The following is a 17,813-nucleotide window of genomic DNA, read 5'->3' on the forward strand; positions in this document are numbered from 1 at the left end:
CGGCCAGTGAATAAGATTCCTGTCACGGCAGCACTGAGCGAGCTAGTAGTGTCTTTGTTTGGCTGTAGTCAGGTACAGTATGAAACCAGATTCCAGGGAAGTCTTCCCAGCTTGTTAGTTTGTTTGCATGCAGTCAAAATGTTGTTAGGGTTAATTTGTCAGATGGAACTTATTAAAAAACACTTGTGGCGATACCTCTTAGACTTAGAGGCAGCATTGCTGTTATTAAAGTTACCTTGCGTTTTGTTGTAAGCCTATTTGGCTAGAAGAACAGCGGAAACAGCTGTTTTGGTGTGCGAGATGGTAGGCGACTCTCTATCATACACTATAAAGCTAAGGGACCGAAAGCAGTTTGTTGCAAATCAGTAATGTCTAGTTCTCACATCTGCTGTAATGATTACTGTTTTAATTTGAACAACAATGTTCTTAATCTGAACGATAATCCTGTATGCATATTCTATACCGCGTCCCAAACACCTTGTACATTCAAACAATACCAGGTTTTATTTCTAAAATATTGGAACAAGTGATATTCAATCCAGGTGCAGATATGAACTGCCATAATTAACTTAATATAAAGATTTAATCCAGAACTTGGTCAAGACCATATTCCTCAACTGTTTTAAGACCAAGGTCATCAAGGGAAGGACGGAGTTCTTGGACGATGTAATCATAGATGTCTTGTCTGTCGTCACATTTGTTCTGGATAGGACAGGAAGTTATATTGTGGTATTGGGGGTTTTGAGGTATTCGTGTAATTCAATTGTTTTTATAGTATTGGTTTAAGGGTTAATGAGATATGACATGTGTGTAATTTAAGGTTGGCTAATTATTTGGATTCTTTATTAAAAACAAAAAGGAAGCTACAAAGAAACAGAATTTTGTTACTCTATAGCAAAGCTGATGGTTCATGAAACATTATATCCTTGCTTTCCTAGGCGTTACGTTTATTGCAATAAGCCCCTGATGAAAATGACCCAAATAATAGGACTTGGGTTGGCCAAAAACTTTGCTAAAGATCAAAAATACAACGAGCCTACCTTAACCATTTCCAAGACTCTCATAGCCAGTGGTAGGTTGTTTATTCTTCTGCAAGCATAAAGTGCAGCTTGTACGATGGCTGGTTCTGGTACAGAATCTTCTTGGTACAAATTCATGAAACCAATTTTGAAAATGACATAATCAAGATCCTGAGAAAAGTGACGTCAAATATACATGGAATATTATGTTTAAAAGTTGAAAGATATATTCAGGTTTCTGTCAGTTAATTTTTGGGTACAAGTGTACAATCTTAATCTGCCATAAACAAAAAACAAAAAAAGGTAACAAATTACAGATTAGTAGTTGTGTACAGTGTGGATTGTTCAGTAGCACTTATTTTTTTAACAAACTGTATCCCTCATAAAAACATTGTATCATCTAGATTGTTTACCTTTCTTTCAAAGAAAGATATCCATGCTGCTGTGTGTTCTTCATCTGTAACTGCAACGGCTGAAGAGCTGTATTTCTTCACAGATAGTGGAGTGAATGAAACTGAAAAATAAGAAATTAAACCCAATGTACAGTAAACAAAAATGGAACAGTGTTTAACCAAAAATTACTCAAAATGCTAACTTTTTAAACATAATTTTAGTGAATAAAAACCCATGTAATACCTGCTTGTTTTGGCACAACTTTGGCGGAAACTATTTGATTAAATCTTGTTGAAACTTGAGCCAATCTAAGTACAGATCGAAACATATTGCTCTCTTTAATATAACGTGCGTAACGACCAAAAAAACTTAAACTTCAAGACGAAATTATGTGGTAAATGATTAGGAAGCTAATATAAATAGAAAAAATAATTTAAAACGATTAAAATAAACTTTAAACTGCTCTAAATACGGCTGACCTTCGCTAAAAATTGTTTAATTTCTGCAGTGCGAACGTACAGGTTAAAATAGGCAGTGGTTACGTAAGTAAAACTCCTTTTTTAATTTTTGTAAATGTTTTCTTTTAAATAAAATAAAAGTTTACAAATACTTTACAATTAAATCAAATATCATTTTGGACTAACGCATTTGACAGTAAATATAGTTTTTGTTGTTTATTTAAACAAATATTAGTTATTTATTTTTAATCGGTCAACACTGAATATTGAAACAGTGTGAATTTTACTGATTTGCCCAAAACCGCAAGAGGGCGGTAAACATCACAATCACGTAGGCAATGCAAGTGCATGCTACGCAAAAAATGTGCAGAAAATGCAATTTAAACTAAGAATACAACATATTTAAATTCATAATTGTGATAATAATAAAACATTTGTATACAAAACCTTCAAACAAAGTACAATAACACATGATTTTGTAGTTTTCTTTGACTAGGGCGGAAATAATATTTTAATATAGATTAAAATGCAAAAAAGAATGTTATGGGATACAGCAACACAAAGCATCGTTAAAATGTTTTATAGATACGATATTTTAGAATAGGAACACATAATTGGCTTACTATATATTTATGCAAACAGCATTGGCCGTACCAGCCGCCAGCGTGCATAACAAAACATGACGTCACTTTTAATACGTCTGTACTGAAATAGCTTCGTAAAATCTGGACTCCGATTGACAGTTGTTTTGCTATGTATTTACTGTTACGTTTTATTTAATAAACTTTCTAGGCGGAAATGAGTATACCTGTTAAATGTTATTTTCATGTACTGATCAGATAGTTTGTATATAGTACTGTGAGAAAAGATGGAACACCTTCATCGCATAATATCAAATATCCTGATCGTGTTTTAAACAACGGTTTATGTGAGTCGCGAGGATCAGTTTTATAATTCTTTGAATGTTCTTTGTTTACTATCAAATCGGACAAGAAAACAGAATAACAAGGTGTCCCATCTTTCCCCACCCTACCATATAAAGTTAAACGTGTAAGTTTAGGGAGTAATTGAAGTACATGATAGGACAGTTGTGTATATTTTACTTTAAAGGAGTGGTACATTTGTTATTTGATCATGGAATCATTCAAATTTTAAATTAATATCCATAAATTAGGTGCTATTTATATATCTTGTTAACTGTAAATTTTAATGTACTTTTTGTAAAAGTTCTAATTCAAAGCAAAACTAAGTGAATTCTTGCTTTTTCCTTCACAGCCATGGCTATGGAAACAGTTGTTATTGTTGCTGTTAGCATCCTAGGTGTCGTGTTTGTTGCTTCTCTTGTTACGTTACTGATCATCTGCCGACAGAAATATCGGCTTTGTCGACGACACCATTCCATTCTAAGTGACAACGATGATGATGAAGGTAGCAGTGAGACTGTTGTGCGAGTCGGGAATAATGCAAATGAGAATCATATTCAGTCAACAATCACATTTGATGACGGGACAATTAGGCATCTACTAGAGACCGAAGATTGGGCGAATGATATTCATGGTCTTGTTCCGCACTGTATCGCAATACTGAAGATGTGTAGAGAAGTAACCGAGAAACTAGTCGCGCTCACATTGGATAGGAAACAAGAAAACGTTCAATCTTCTGACATGGCCATTATTGTAGGGGTGGCGAAACGTATTACACCTCGCGTGGATGACGTTATAAGTTCAATCGCTCCACCACTTAATCCGATATCCCTTGAATCAAAATGTTCGGCTCTCATCTACTCGGTCCAACACTTAGCTATCCTGGTGCGCAAAGCTTGGCAATCTACTGGTTCACTGGAATGGATCGACATAGCGTTTGACACAATGGCCGACCATATGAGGATAATAAGCAGTGCGCGATATTATCCACAAGTCTCTCAACATAATAACAAGCCAGATGTGGATGCCAATGCTGAAAGTTCCCAGCTATAAGTGAAACCCTTGCATGCACATGTATATACCATATGGTGATTTGATCTACTCCATGAATTATGGTTATATTACTTCGACCAAAGGTGCCAAACTTTAATAAACGCAAGGGAGCCTGAGATAGCTGGATACGAAATTCCAATAAAAACAAAACTGTATAGGCCTAATGCAGTGCAGGAAATTAAGGGTTAGTCTGCCTACCCTGCCACCCCAGGTTTGGTGCCTATGGTTATGATCAGAATGTTTTGACATCAAAAATATTTTTCTTTCCATACCCAACATTTTTTAATACTTGGTTTATTCTTCCATGATAAACACCTGAATGCGACATTGGAATGTCAGTACATTGTTGTGCAAGAAATATATTATACTTGGTAGCAACAATTCCAATATAAACATCTAACTTTGCATAAAAACAGTGTTTAAATAAGTTTGTTAATCAATACTTTATTTGTGTTAGCAATTGGTGGCTTGGGATTTTTGCGTTTATTTTGTTCTCTGCCTAAATGTGCTTGTTACCCCCATTCATATATTGTTATATTTTGTTAGTGGTAATATATTTTCTACTAAAACGTTTTCATCAAGATTTACATTATAAATAGTTTTTTTTAAGTTCATTTTTAAACTTTTAAAGTAAAGTAGATTTATATATTTGGCAATAGTTTTCATATGATGGCCCATCATACTTTCTAGGCTAAATTTTTAATTTAAGTTTTATTTTATGATTCCAAAAAGTTGTGTTCAAAGTAGTTTAAAAAAATTTGCCAAAGTTTCGCTATTAATGTGCTTAATATTTTGATCACGTCACAATAACGTTGAAAAACACAGGGCTAAGTTTACAAAGATTGTAATTTATTCCTGGTAGGGCTAAAAGTATAGTGTCAAACAAACGTACTATAGCCTTGGGCGATATAACTTTCACATAGGGCTGTGTTAAACGCAACAACAACATTGTGTGCCGTTAAGTACCCTCACTAAATATCTCACTTGTTTATCCTCACATGGGGTGGGGCAACTTTATTTATAACACAGTGTCTTATTTTATACACTATGGGCCAGGGTGCAATTAAATTATTTATTATTATTATGATCATGGTGCAGTTTCCAGTTTATATTTTAATTTGTTTAAAGTTTCTTATTATTAGTATATGGTGCAGTTATAACTGTTATGTAGCTTCTGTGCTATCTATTTTCACTTTGTGCCTGGCCAACCAACATTGTATTTTATAATTTATAAACCTGGGTATTACTTACATTCTATTTGAATAAAAGGCTAATAATACCATTTTAGGAAAATATTTCTCACAGAATATAAGTCGTTCAAATTTTTTTGTTGGTTACACTTTTCATAGCGCTTTTTTTTATAATATCTTGCTTTTAAATCTGTATAGTAACTGTGTATTTTAGTTTAAGAAATCTTGCGCCCTGCAACATATATATTATATATTAAACAGTATTTTTACCCATACAATCAAATTCTGTTTGCTGTTAATTTCCTTTCTTTTTTGCTGATTTATTTTAAACTACAACCCACGTTATTGCGATTAAAGAGATAAAAACCTTTTGTTGTTTTTGTGTTATGAAACTATTTAAACAATCCTTCGGTTTATTCTGCATGTAAATTTACGTTTGTTTTGTGTTTTACCTTTAATGCAAATTAAGACAGTAGTTTTACCTAATTAAAATTACTTTATACCTGATTTGTAGATTTATTGCAGTATTACAATTCTATGTTAAAATTCCATGACTTCTATTACACGTACTAAACCTTTGCAATACATTGTTTTAAACTTAAAACATGAATTTTTGTTTTAGATTTTTCACTTTTTCATATATGTACCTTTTTCGCATTGCCAAATGGATGGCTGTAAATAAAAAAATGCTTTTAAAACCCTGTGTGTATTTAATATTGCCTATTTTTATACAAAAAAAGAGGTTTAGTTTTAATGGTGGTTTCTTTACTGTTTACAGATAAAAAAAACACGCAATATTGGCAAATTGGCCCAGTTTACAATTTTCCAGGAATATTAGGATCCACCCTGATAGAATAAACACTATGCAAATGAATAAGATTTCTCCTGTAGCTACGAAATAGACGACTCCGTTCAATTAAATAGCCACGCACATTAACATATTACTCTATTCCCAACGCAGTAACTATAAGAGTCTCTGGGTTCGAATCCCGCCACGGTAAGTTCGCTTTAACGTGTGTCTTGTTCATGTATGAACGTAGAGCAAGGGCTTTGTGTTACGTATGCTATTGTTGTGTGAGTAAACGGTCACGCCTTTTATCCCTTAGGTTTTACCCTAGCGTGTTGTAACGGCTGTTGTTTGGGACATGGTTTTTATTCATTTTTTTCCATTTGGTACTAAAGAAAAAAAATTACAGAAATTTATAACCATACCCTCACGACTCTTAACGACCGTTGTTAAATATAGGACAGGCATATGCCGCCTATCATGCGTTCCCCCACAGTACTTTATTTATATAACCTATACGCAATTTGAAACAGATATTAAGTTTCACGATATCGCTACTTTAAACTACGTGTAATTCCCCCACGTATGTTACGACTACGTCCATTACCCCTCGTTGCAGCAGTTACCGCCATAACCTTGATATTGTTACAACGCATACGATCATAACTTGAATATCGCCTCCAGCCACGCCACTATATTGATACAGACATCAAAACACAGGGTAACTCGTACCGGTCACCGATGAGACACGGAGGAAGTTAAAGCTTCTGCAACGTCGCTTTTAGATTATCCATTGTTTCTGCATCCGGCGAGAATAGGGTTTCTAGAATTCTGTTTATTGTGGAATATTAATCAAGAATGAAGATCTTGGTGTTTGTTCTTCGCTTTATGTGTGTGGTGGCGTTGGTCGAATCGCAATTTGGTAAGTTTGCATTTTTTTGTAGTTGCATGTTCGCATGTTTGTATGTAAGTGTGTTGGTGTGTGCGCAAGTATATGTAAACTTGTACAGACTATATCGTCGCAATATTGGTGTATAGTTGCACGCATATGTATTAGCACATACATGCTGTTTCTGTACGTATAATACAATATATGTGATATAACTCTAAACTTTGTAAACAGAACACTGGTGCTATAACTAAGCCCCGCCACGGAAGGATAAATAAGTTACGTTCATTCGTTTACTCATATACAGTAAACTTACAATGTGCTGAAATATTGAACTAAAACTTTATTTTATTTTAACGCCATCTCCATACAGCGGGCCTCGCATTCCAACGTCCATGCACGGTTTGTCAGACTGGAGTTTCATCTTTGCAGTTAAACCTGCCGTGTTTAAATTCTCTTATACCGGGCCTACAGAATTTACAAGGTGGTCAAACTTGCCAACAATTTGCGCAGTGTGTCGCAATACCTGGATCATATGGTCGAGGGGTTTGCCAATGTTATGCTGGCTACACGGCCGTCTTATACTCGTGCGTGCCAACCGGTGAGTTATAGGTTGTATATAGTAGAGTGGGGAAAGACGGGACATTTTCAGCTCATATTATCCAAATATCCAAAAACGGTTACAAACGTGGTAACTCGTAAGCAGGCATGAAGTGTATGAAACAGAACACCCATGTTATAACAACTGTCGTTATCCGCCATGCGGAGATAAGTTAGTTTCATTCAACATTCATCCTCGCAGGGCAACAAGCTATAACCAGCCTCATAACGCAATTGATAAACCGACGCCCAACATCAACCGGGCCAACTATAGCAGCAAACTTTAACTGCCGACCTCAATGCAATCTTGCAAGTGCCCAATGCTATCTACGTTCTACAGCTACAAGCCAAACCTTTGCTTGTGGATGCAAGGCAGGATTCCAGGGCAACGGTTATAATTGTATACGGAGCCAGATTCCGCAAGGTAAGAACAAGCGACTGAATATATTCGTGAACAACCTCTCGTGTTATAACGACTGTCGCGCCATTAAGGTATATATATGTGTGTTACATTAATTTATCTTTTTCTGCTTCGATCAAAACTATAGTGAAGAACTACAGCGGAACGGATACCATTAGCACATAATATTCCATATTTCCTAGTCCTGTTGAAACAAATAACAACGCTACTTAGAGTTATGAGGATACGGATATATAATTCTGTAAATCTTCTTTGATTTCTACTAAATGAGACGACAAAATAAATGGCAAACATGGGCAATCTTATACCAAATGTGTCTGTACCGTATTATCCCAACATATTACATTACTTTTAGTTGGCAATAACAGCTCGGGAGTGTCTTGCGCCGTCCGATGCGATCCAGTGAACGCAGTATGTGTCAACAGTCCAGGGTCTACAACCAACGTGTGTCGATGCAAACCTGGATTTACTGGGAATGGTGTTCAGTGTACGCCCATTCCTGGTGAGTTACTTTGTGTATAAATACACCATATGTGTCTGGTGTATAAGAAGATACCCATGTTATAACTCGACAGTGAGCATGAGGTGTATGAATACACCATATGTGTCTGGTGTATAAGAAGACACTCATGTTATAACTCAACAGTGAGCGTGAGGTGTATGAATACACCATGTGTGTCTGGTGTATAAGAAGACACTCATGTTATAACTCAACAGTGAGCATGAGGTGTATGAATACACCATGTGTGTCTGGTGTATAAGAAGACACCCATGTTATAACTCAACAGTGAGCGTGAGGTGTATGAATACACCATGTGTGTCTGGTGTATAAGAAGACACTCATGTTATAACTCAACAGTGAGCGTGAGGTGTATGAATACACCATGTGTGTCTGGTGTATAAGAAGACACTCATGTTATAACTCGACAGTGAGCATGAGGTGTATGAATACACCATGTGTGTCTGGTGTATAAGAAGATGCACAAGCAGCATAAAAGGTAAATTGTAAGCGGGCACGAGGTTTTTGAAACAGAACACTCTTGTTATAACGATTGTTGTTGTCGCGCCACGCAAGGAAAAGTTACATTCATTCATTCCTGATATATTTAAAGGATCTGTAGCTTCAAGGTGTCTACCAAGTTGTCACCCAACGTTGGGACAGTGTGTTTACAACTCTTTAAACACACGATACGAATGTCAATGCAGGCTTGGGTACAATGGCAATGGTTATGCATGTTCTGCTCAGACTCCAACTAATACAGGTTTTATTTACTATTTCCCCCCATGTTACATCACTGGTCTTACACACTCATAATGGTGTTAATGTTACACTTAAACTAAATAAACTTGCCACCATTGTGGTGTGTCCTTGGGCAAAACTCTTAATGACAATTGCTCCAACCCTGTGGTCACTGATGAGTTGTTTAAATTGTCAGCCATACAGAAAACAATCACCCACAAACTTACATATATGATGATTCGTAAGCGAGCACGAGGTGTATGAAACAGGTTTTGCTCGACTAATACTCCAGGATAAATAAGTTACATTCATTCAATTGTCATCCAAAGCTAAGCTTTTCTGTTGCTTAATTTATTACCTCACAAACGTACAGGAAACATTGGAACGCCCCAAAGAACTTGCACACAAAGATGTCATCCAAGGTTGGCGCGATGCAATTACCTTCCCCTGCCCAATGAATACAGGTGTCAGTGCAATGCAGGTTATACTGGTAACGGGGTTTACTGCGTTCCCAATGTTACTCCTGTACCAGGTTAGTAAGGTTGTTGTTATATTAGTTCATACCAAGGTATATTTTAAGAAAAGTGTTGGGTTCAACTAAATGTTGGGTTCAACTAAATGGCCACGCTTTATAACTGACGCACTTACCAATTCATTTTATATATAGCATGTTTTAACATGACTTTACACCATATAGTATTTACCATGCTTGCTATTTACTGTGTGTTTCAAATTAATGACTTTTGTTTTACTACCAATTTCCTTTTCTTTAATATTTAATTATTTTATTTAGGATCCTGTTTTAGAAAAGATAAATAAGAATTATGTTATTGATTCATTTTCAATTAATATCTTAGTTTCAATTAATATTTTTTCAGTACCCACATCACAATGCGTTCTTCCCTGCCACCCCACATTGGCATCGTGTGTTTACAACTCCGTCGATCGCCAGTTCGATTGTGTATGCAACCAAGGTTATAGAGGCAACGGGGTGTTGTGTGTAGCTGAATCTGAAGTTGTTCCAGGTAAATATAGACCAACTACGGGCTTAATCTACAGGCTAAAGTCAAAGGTCCCATGACATATCATGCTGTAGGACCTCACCCATATAGAATAGAATGTGCATATACAATGTTGGGGTAATGGCCCAAATATTGGTCCTAATAAAAAGACTTTTACAATATATTACCTATACACAATTACAATTTACTGTTTTATAGTACATATACAATGTTGGGTAATAGTAAGTGGCATATATGCCTCAGTGTAAGACCTCACCCATATACAAAAGGTAAAAACTTTAATTATTCCAGAAGGCACAGGCCCGTACTGCGTGCCCGGTTGTGATCCCCAATATGGAGTTTGTGAGTTCAACAACGCATTAAGACGGCACACATGTAGGTGTGTAGATGGATATGAAGGAAATGGAATCACGTGCACCAGGATATCAAGTAATATACATACTGAGAGTTGGGTTTATGACATGTTTTGAGTTACATAACATGTATTACCAATAGGTGGATCTTTTTTATTACTTTATGTTTAAAACAGGTTATGGGTAACCTAACTTGTTATTAATAATACGATTGCATTAATTTTATCTTGAGCGAGTAATAACAATTGGCGATTGTTGTTTTGTTGTTAATTCCCATGTCTTCTCGTGCCCGCTTACGAGTTACCACGTATGTAACATTGTAGCTATAAGTGATCTTTTTTTCCTAATACATGCAATAATCATATTATTCCATCTTCAGCCACCACGTGTCGGCGACAGTGCCATCCCACAGCCGCATCATGCTCGTATAGCCCAAGTTATGGAAGATACAGATGTCAATGCAATAGTGGTTACATTGGTGATGGTGTGAGGTGTACACCAGTGTTTGGTGAGTCTGCATTATTTTTGAATGGATAGAATAGAAAGTGTATCGCCCAAACCCCCACACCTTATGCTATTAGGTCATCGTTTAACTGGAGGTGTTTTGGCACCTGGGATGTAGGTTTATCACCTAAACACCCAGAGTGCTACCATCTAGACCCACTGAGGCAGTATATAGACACTCAATAATAGAGATTCCATTCAATAAGGGTAAGGTCTTTAGTGAGACCACCTGAGGAGTGAGAAACATATGAAATTTGTTTTAGTAGCAAAATTATTATTAACACATTTGTGATAAATCAAACGTTTTTATTAAATCACTCGCATTTTATTCCAGTCCCAACCTCTTTCACCCCGGTAGTCGTCCTTCGTTGCCAACCCCCTTGTTCAGCGTTGGCAACTTGTGTATTGAACCCAACAACTCAACAACGAACATGTGAATGCCTGGATGGCTACAGTGGCGATGGACAAACATGTACGTCTAATGGACCAGGAACTGGGGGCGGGGGTTAGTTAACTTGAACACAATTTGGCTTTTATGATAACAAAATAACTTTATTTAATTACTTGTTTTAAAACATTTCTTAGTTGCTTTGCTATTTCTATATTTTAATAATCAGTGTTGATTTTTTTACTTTAATATTTTAAACTGATGTATTCACTATTAACCTATAAATTTTATGTTAGGACAAAGGGTTGTGGGGTGTCAACACACTTGTCATAACGATGCTTTCTGTTTGGTAACGGAAGGCAATGCTGAGGGAGTGTGTACATGCAAACGGAATTTCCGGGGAGATGGTGTCAATGCCTGCTTTAGTAAGATTACTTCTAACATAATTTTTATTTGTTTTTATCTTTTTGATCATGGTAGCAAAGATCAAATTATTGACACATGAAAGAGAATGGAATCAAGAGTCAAATGACAGTTGTTAAAACAAGCCATGGATAGAAAGTATGAAAAACAACATCATTAGTTAATAGTTGTTACTGTTGAACCCAAAAACCAAAATTAATTAATATATAATGAAAACATTTCCTGTTTTTTCGAAAAAGGCATCACATTATATTATGAATGCTAACACAATAAAGGTATTTTTGATACAGAAACATTTAACACCTTTTCCATTATAGGGCAAAGCAACCGATGTTTGAAGAACTGTCACTACCAAGCTACGTGTAAACGTGTGGGGTTAGCGCACCAGTGTGTGTGTGATGAGGATTTTGTGGGCGATGGCATCAACTATTGCACCTCAACAGGTAAAGCTTAACGCAACATATTTTTTTAATTATCTCGTCGTAAATGATAGCGAAGATTTAAAGAACAAAAAGAAGGGGATCAACATTAAAAATACAGTTGGTACAACACGCTATAGATAACATAAATTAGTGATTACACTTTACCTATAGTTTATAGAAAGACAAGTAAGTTATATCTCAACAGTGAGCTTGAGCTGTATAAATACACCCAGTATAGCTGTTTAGTATAATAACATTTTATTGACAGTCCCCGAGCAATCACTTGCTTGCAACAATGTATGTACATCCAATGCAAGATGTGAAATTATAGCAGTAGACGGCAACCAAGCTATAACATGTATTTGCGATGATGGATACGCTGGGGATGGATTCTCTACATGTAACCCTGTAAGTTTGACTTTATAAATTAGGTTGCACACTGGTTATACATGTTATTCCTTATGCGTAAGGTCCTACAGCAAAATAAGCCGTGGGAACAGGGATTTAGGCCCAGGTCCCAGTATCCCAACATTGTATAGGTACATTCTATAAGGGTAAAGTCCCACAGCGAGGCATGCCATGATGAATCGGAGTTAGACCCTAGTTGCACATTATATCATACAAGTTACATAATACTTTGTTCAAGTGTTTGCGCAGCAAATTAAGAAGCTATATAAAATATTGTTGTGTTCTTGTGTATGTTCCTTTTTTTATTGGTTTACATGACTGCCCCTGCTTGTTCAATATATTTAACTTTAACTCAAAATAACTTTTTCCTACAGACATCTTGAAGAAAGCGTAATTATGAACATGATATACTTTATTAACAACATTTTGACTTGTACAATAAAAGCAACTTTTAAACAGATTGTCATTTTTTGGATTTTATTAATGTTGTTTAAAAATAACAGTAAATTAGGTATTTTAACAAAAATGGGCTTTCTATGAAAATAAAAAATGTTTTAGACGTCTATGTTTTGCATTTGAATCCCGCTTTAGGGGATTTTATGTTTCGTTTGCAAATGCATTACGAAAATTATGGATGAGTTTTGTTTAGTATGTACCGTACAGTTAACAGAATAAGATAGATAGTTAGTGTACTATGGTTATAGAAATAGGAGGCATTGGCCAAAACGACCAGGTTTACAGACTACTGTATAAAGTATAATGTTATGATATTATGGATTTTAACTTGTTACAAACAAACAATCTGCAAGTATAACAGACTTCTAAAATAACAGAACGTCACATAAATAACGATAAATGTTTCACCTAAATCTTTAACATTGGAGTTTTTAGTATACCAATATAAACTATAGATAGTGGGTTTACCACTCCTCAAATTTTACTAACGCTATGTATATATTAACACTAGTACGGTAGTCCTAGCCTGATTTACCAGATAATTGGCTGGATTCATTTAGATAGAATAAAGGATATTGTTAAATTAGCAGCCGCTTGCCATGGCTTCTGTAAAAACAATATTTCCTTGGATGATTGACAGCCAGGAAGATAAAAAGTTTGGCGACCATGACCCATATTTGTCACATATGGAGAACCATTGTGTGAAAAAAAGTGGGGGAAATAATAAAGTAAAAGATGGAAAAGAAAATATTGTTGGGAAAAGTGGTTCTGTGGAGAATAAACATATTTGCCTGGTATGTGAAAAGGTGTTCACAAGTAAAAACAATTTAAAACAACACCAGAAGAGACATAATGAGAGGCAATATCATTGTGATCAATGTCCACAGTCGTTTTATAGAGCGGGGAGGTTGAAAAGACATAAAAAGGTTCACACTGGGGAAAAACCCCACAAATGTGAGGTTTGTTCGAAATCGTTCAATGAGGTCGGGAATTTAAAAACTCACATGAGGATACATACTGGTGAAAGGCCATACATATGTGATGTATGTGATAAGACATTCAACCAACCGAACACATTGAAATATCACATGAGAACTCATACAGGGGAGAAGGCCTACCCGTGCGCTATTTGTGGTAAAACATTCACATATCCGTATGCGGTGAAACGTCACTTAAAGATTCATTGGAGAAAAAAGAAAACTTCTATAAAAACAAATGTAGATGTGGTCGAAATAATGGTCGACCTTTCGTGATTGTTCATTTCTTTTTATTGTTGACATTTCTTTAAGTAGTGATTTTTAGTTCAATAGTTTATAAAGAGCTCTTAATATTTATATTTTATGCTTTGAAATTAATTTATCCAGAAACACTTCATCACGGTTAAAGTCTTACTGTATGGCTGATAAAATTTTATAAAATAAACTGTTTCTAAATTTGTTTGTCTTCTTTTTGTTTTTTCATTGGCGATTTTTTTATGTACGGATAGTTCTGTTCCACATTATTATGGAAATCTACGCAAACTATACCAACCACGCAAGAGTCATGCGAAACATATTTTGTGAATCCATGATTTGTATTTTTGTTTCAAACTTGATGTTGAAGTCCGGGTGTAAGATCCGCATGAAACCATCTGTGACGTAATATTCCTTGCATGGTGGGTCGATGACGTGGGTGAGGACGTAATATACTGCCAATGAGCTCACTAGCTATGACGCTCACTTTGTTGGAGCGGTGGTGTGTGACGTCACCTCGCTTTTGCATCTTTACCATGGTTCTATAAACATAAGTACCAGGTGACAACGGTAGGCAATCGGGGTCGTAACGACTGGCTTTAATACGCTCTATATAGTAGGGTGGGAGAATATGGGACACCTTTTTATATTCTATTTTCTCGTCTTATTTGGTAGTAAACAAAGAACGTTAAAAAAATTAAACAACCGTATACTCACGACTCCCATATACCGTTGTTATTTGTTCAAAACACGATCAGGATATTAGGATATTATGTCATAAACGTGTCTTATATTACCCCACAGTATTATAAAGTAAACAACCTTCGTTATTATTATAGAGGCCTCGCTACCTTATATCGGTATCATCGAACGGCATAGCTCCAAACACAGTGATGAACACGACGACGCCAGTTGCCCAAACATCGGCGCTCATAGGATTGTGAAGCTTTCGTTCCAATATTTCGGGTGAGGCGTAAGCGGCAGATCCACAGAATGTGTTGGACAGCCAACCCTGCCCACCGAGCTAAAGGTGATCAATAAGTTTATGTTGAATGGGGAACTATCATGTTGGAAAATATATTCATATATTCTAACATGAAGGTGTAAGAACACCACGTATATCTCGATACATTAATGTAACTTCTTTATCCTCGTGTGGCAGGGTGACAATGACGATAATCGTTATAACATGGCCACGAGAGAATAAATAACTTGCATTCATTTATTCATTCATTGATTTCAAGCATACCAATAAGCTCGGAAGTAGTTTACACCCATTCAGTCTTAAATCATAATGTACTTGCGCGTGGTCTTTACTCGTTCTCGTAGGAAACCTCCTCGCGAAGCCAAAGTCGCATAATTTGGCCTGGTAAGCCGCTCCTTTGCATCCAGGTACAACGTGTAAAAGGATATTCTCACATTTGATGTCTCGGTGGGAGATGTTGTTATGATGGAGGTAGGAACCTGCTCTGCATACGTCAGCAATGACAGGCCGCGCTACCATCTCGTCCATGCTTCCTTTCGACTGTGGTATGCGACTATGTGTTATGTTTATGGTAATTGTGTTTAGGCGGTTTAGGCGTATATGGTGGATTATTTGTATAATTATGGAGTAGTTGCTGTCGAGAAATGACATGCGTGTCGTCTTATACACCAAATGTAGATACAGTGCATTCATACATACATGTAATGTATACTTTAAGTATGGCACGATCGTCAAGTTGTGGGTGTCTTCTTAACGTTTGCTTCTCATTTTAAACTACAAAACTAAACGAAAGACACGCGTTGCAAAAGCGCTTTAAGCAAAGGACGCGACGGGCGCTGATTTCAGCAACGCTCAAATCGTTGAGCTGAGTTTGTTCTGAATGCTTCACTTTAACAGTCGTCGGTTGTTCTAGTTTAGTTTGGTGTAGTTTGTATGAAAAGCACTGTTTTGATTCCCTCGGTTAGGTAATGGATTATATAGATGCAGCGTGAATTTGCGACTGTATAAATAAGAACTGTAGCGTATGAGCATGAGGTGTATGAATACACCATGTGTGTCTGGTGTATAAGAAGACACCCATGTTATAACTCGACAGTGAGCACGAGGTATGAATACACCATGTGTGTCTGGTGTATAAGAAGACACCCATGTTATAACTCGACAGTGAGCACGAGGTGTATGAATACACCATGTGTGTCTGGTGTATAAGAAGACACCCATGTTATAACTCGACAGTGAGCATGAGGGGTATGAATACACCATGTGTGTCTGGTGTATAAGAAGACACCCATGTTATAACTCAACAGTAAGCATGAGGTGTATGTATACACCATGTGTGTCTTGTGTATAAGAAGACACCCATGTTATAACTCAACAGTAAGCATGAGGTGTATGAATACACCATGTGTGTCTGGTGTATAAGAAGACACCCATGTTATAACTCGACAGTGAGCATGAGGTACCTTAACGTGATCCAGTAAATCTCCATTATGAAAATACTCTGTTACAATATACAGACGAGCCGGGTTCTTTGTCTCGAAGATCTCGAACACTTTAACAATGGACGGATGTTCTAGTATTGAAAGAACTTCTACTTCGCGCGGGAGGAACTTTTTTCTAAATACTTCTGGCGCGTCATCGCGGGAAATGATCTTAATGGCGATGTCTCTTTTCATGGCAATAGAGCAAGCACGCTGTGAGTAACCATGTGTTATAAACGAATATAACTTGTTTATCCTCGCTTGTTTGGCCAACGACAGTCCTTATTACCTGGGTGTTCAGTTCCAACACACCTTATGCCCGCTTACCAACTCTTTGTTTTTTTTTCTTACTTTTAAAATCTATATATACGGCATAACATATGTCATATGTGGACTCTGGTTCATTCAGACGTCTACTGATATGCCTCGCGATATAGACCCCACTTCGTAAAGATGTATGAAACAGAACACTGTTATGAATGAATGAATGTAACTTACTTTATCCTCGCGTGGCCGGAAAACGACAGTCGTTATCACACGGGTTTAACACCTCGTGCCAGCTTATGAGTTACCATGTATGTTACTTTGTGGGTGATTATTTTTTTTGATTTTTTCATATTTTTATTTATGGCTGATAATTTGGACAACCCATTAGTAACCACTGGGTTGGAGCAATTGCCGTGAAGTTTCTTGCCCAAGAACACATGCGCCCACAATGGTAGCAACGTCGAGCCTTAAACCCATAACCTCTGGGTTACAGGCAGGCGCGCTAACCACTATACCATGGCGCCGGACGTACGTTATAATGAAGGCAGTTGCCCCGCCATGCGAGGATGAATCGGTTACATCCATCGATAAGTATTTGCAATGGCACTCATACGAAACTTAATCACTAAACCTTCAATTTATGTACCTTTACTTTACTATACGTCCCTTGTCCGATTGTATTCCTTAAAATATATCCCTTTGAACGTAGCATTTCAGTTTCCGAACATGGTATCGGCTTGGGGGGTTTCCGGATCGTTAATCTTTCGCTGCATTCGGCGCTAGTTTGCATTTTGGTGGAAAATTTGTAAAAAATCGAGATATTCCCATTTTTTATTAAATAAAATACGCCAATTATGCTGACGCAACGTCATAGTAGGGTATGTTACGTCATAACAATG

General features: G+C 36.6%; 5 protein-coding genes across 6 annotated transcripts; 3 read left to right on the forward strand and 2 right to left on the reverse strand.

Annotated features, from left to right (window-relative positions):
- Nucleotides 1–478: 478 nt before the first annotated feature.
- Nucleotides 479–1,843, reverse strand: LOC149729120 (cytochrome c oxidase subunit 5A, mitochondrial-like). The gene is made up of 4 exons (XM_089888868.1): nucleotides 1,656–1,843; nucleotides 1,433–1,533; nucleotides 1,041–1,190; nucleotides 479–702 (listed from the first exon to the last, which is right to left on the reverse strand). Exons 1-4 carry the CDS (start codon nucleotides 1,738–1,740, stop codon nucleotides 583–585), a joined length of 456 nt encoding a protein of 151 aa, XP_089744994.1. The 5' UTR covers nucleotides 1,741–1,843; the 3' UTR covers nucleotides 479–582.
- Nucleotides 1,844–2,234: 391 nt separating this feature from the next.
- Nucleotides 2,235–5,734, forward strand: LOC149729121 (transmembrane protein 98-like). The gene is made up of 2 exons (XM_089888866.1): nucleotides 2,235–2,798; nucleotides 3,146–5,734. Exon 2 carries the CDS (start codon nucleotides 3,148–3,150, stop codon nucleotides 3,844–3,846), a length of 699 nt encoding a protein of 232 aa, XP_089744992.1. The 5' UTR covers nucleotides 2,235–2,798; nucleotides 3,146–3,147; the 3' UTR covers nucleotides 3,847–5,734.
- Nucleotides 5,735–5,873: 139 nt separating this feature from the next.
- LOC149729122 (uncharacterized) lies at nucleotides 5,874–12,953 on the forward strand. Of its 2 annotated transcripts, none has more exons than XM_089888862.1 (15): nucleotides 5,874–6,033; nucleotides 6,544–6,745; nucleotides 7,086–7,313; nucleotides 7,515–7,736; nucleotides 8,089–8,235; nucleotides 8,846–8,995; nucleotides 9,347–9,505; nucleotides 9,852–9,998; nucleotides 10,290–10,424; nucleotides 10,728–10,856; nucleotides 11,187–11,357; nucleotides 11,537–11,665; nucleotides 11,981–12,106; nucleotides 12,354–12,493; nucleotides 12,868–12,953. In XM_089888862.1, exons 2-15 carry the CDS (start codon nucleotides 6,682–6,684, stop codon nucleotides 12,874–12,876), a joined length of 1,956 nt encoding a protein of 651 aa, XP_089744988.1. In that variant the 5' UTR covers nucleotides 5,874–6,033; nucleotides 6,544–6,681; the 3' UTR covers nucleotides 12,877–12,953. The 2 variants fall into 2 exon arrangements, with proteins under 2 accessions (XP_089744988.1, XP_089744987.1); XM_089888861.1 differs by having other exon boundaries at nucleotides 5,875–6,033; nucleotides 10,287–10,424.
- Nucleotides 12,954–13,084: 131 nt separating this feature from the next.
- LOC149729123 (uncharacterized) lies at nucleotides 13,085–14,386 on the forward strand. Its single transcript, XM_089888867.1, has one exon. It carries the CDS (start codon nucleotides 13,549–13,551, stop codon nucleotides 14,200–14,202), a length of 654 nt encoding a protein of 217 aa, XP_089744993.1. The 5' UTR covers nucleotides 13,085–13,548; the 3' UTR covers nucleotides 14,203–14,386.
- LOC149729124 (testis-specific serine/threonine-protein kinase 3-like) lies at nucleotides 14,229–17,797 on the reverse strand. Its single transcript, XM_089888871.1, has 5 exons — nucleotides 17,561–17,797; nucleotides 16,630–16,860; nucleotides 15,482–15,706; nucleotides 15,033–15,205; nucleotides 14,229–14,723 (listed from the first exon to the last, which is right to left on the reverse strand). Exons 1-5 carry the CDS (start codon nucleotides 17,702–17,704, stop codon nucleotides 14,534–14,536), a joined length of 963 nt encoding a protein of 320 aa, XP_089744997.1. The 5' UTR covers nucleotides 17,705–17,797; the 3' UTR covers nucleotides 14,229–14,533.
- Between the last annotated feature and the right edge of the window lie 16 nt (nucleotides 17,798–17,813).

Source organism: Ciona robusta, chromosome 11 (assembly GCF_009617815.1).
Source record: "Ciona robusta chromosome 11, ASM961781v2".
Lineage (NCBI taxonomy): Eukaryota > Metazoa > Chordata > Ascidiacea > Phlebobranchia > Cionidae > Ciona > Ciona robusta.

Excerpts from the sequence above, each read along its gene's own strand:
- LOC149729123 (XM_089888867.1), top strand. The coding sequence starts at position 13,549 with ATGGCTTCTGTAAAAACAATATTTCCTTGGATGATTGACAGCCAGGAA.
- LOC149729122 (XM_089888861.1), top strand. The coding sequence starts at position 6,682 with ATGAAGATCTTGGTGTTTGTTCTTCGCTTTATGTGTGTGGTGGCGTTG. Across the intron at positions 9,506-9,851 it reads CAATGTTACTCCTGTACCAG|TACCCACATCACAATGCGTT; the intron begins GTTAGTAAGGTT and ends ATATTTTTTCAG. Across the intron at positions 9,999-10,286 it reads TGAATCTGAAGTTGTTCCAG|AAGGCACAGGCCCGTACTGC; the intron begins GTAAATATAGAC and ends TAATTATTCCAG.
- LOC149729124 (XM_089888871.1), bottom strand. The coding sequence starts at position 17,704 with ATGCAAACTAGCGCCGAATGCAGCGAAAGATTAACGATCCGGAAACCC. Across the intron at positions 15,707-16,629 it reads ATTTACTGGATCACGTTAAG|TCGAAAGGAAGCATGGACGA; the intron begins GTACCTCATGCT and ends CGCATACCACAG. Across the intron at positions 15,206-15,481 it reads CGAGTAAAGACCACGCGCAA|CTCGGTGGGCAGGGTTGGCT; the intron begins GTACATTATGAT and ends GATCACCTTTAG.
- LOC149729121 (XM_089888866.1), top strand. The coding sequence starts at position 3,148 with ATGGCTATGGAAACAGTTGTTATTGTTGCTGTTAGCATCCTAGGTGTC.
- LOC149729120 (XM_089888868.1), bottom strand. The coding sequence starts at position 1,740 with ATGTTTCGATCTGTACTTAGATTGGCTCAAGTTTCAACAAGATTTAAT. Across the intron at positions 1,191-1,432 it reads TATCTTTCTTTGAAAGAAAG|GATCTTGATTATGTCATTTT; the intron begins GTAAACAATCTA and ends CACTTTTCTCAG. Across the intron at positions 703-1,040 it reads GAGTCTTGGAAATGGTTAAG|AACAAATGTGACGACAGACA; the intron begins GTAGGCTCGTTG and ends TGTCCTATCCAG.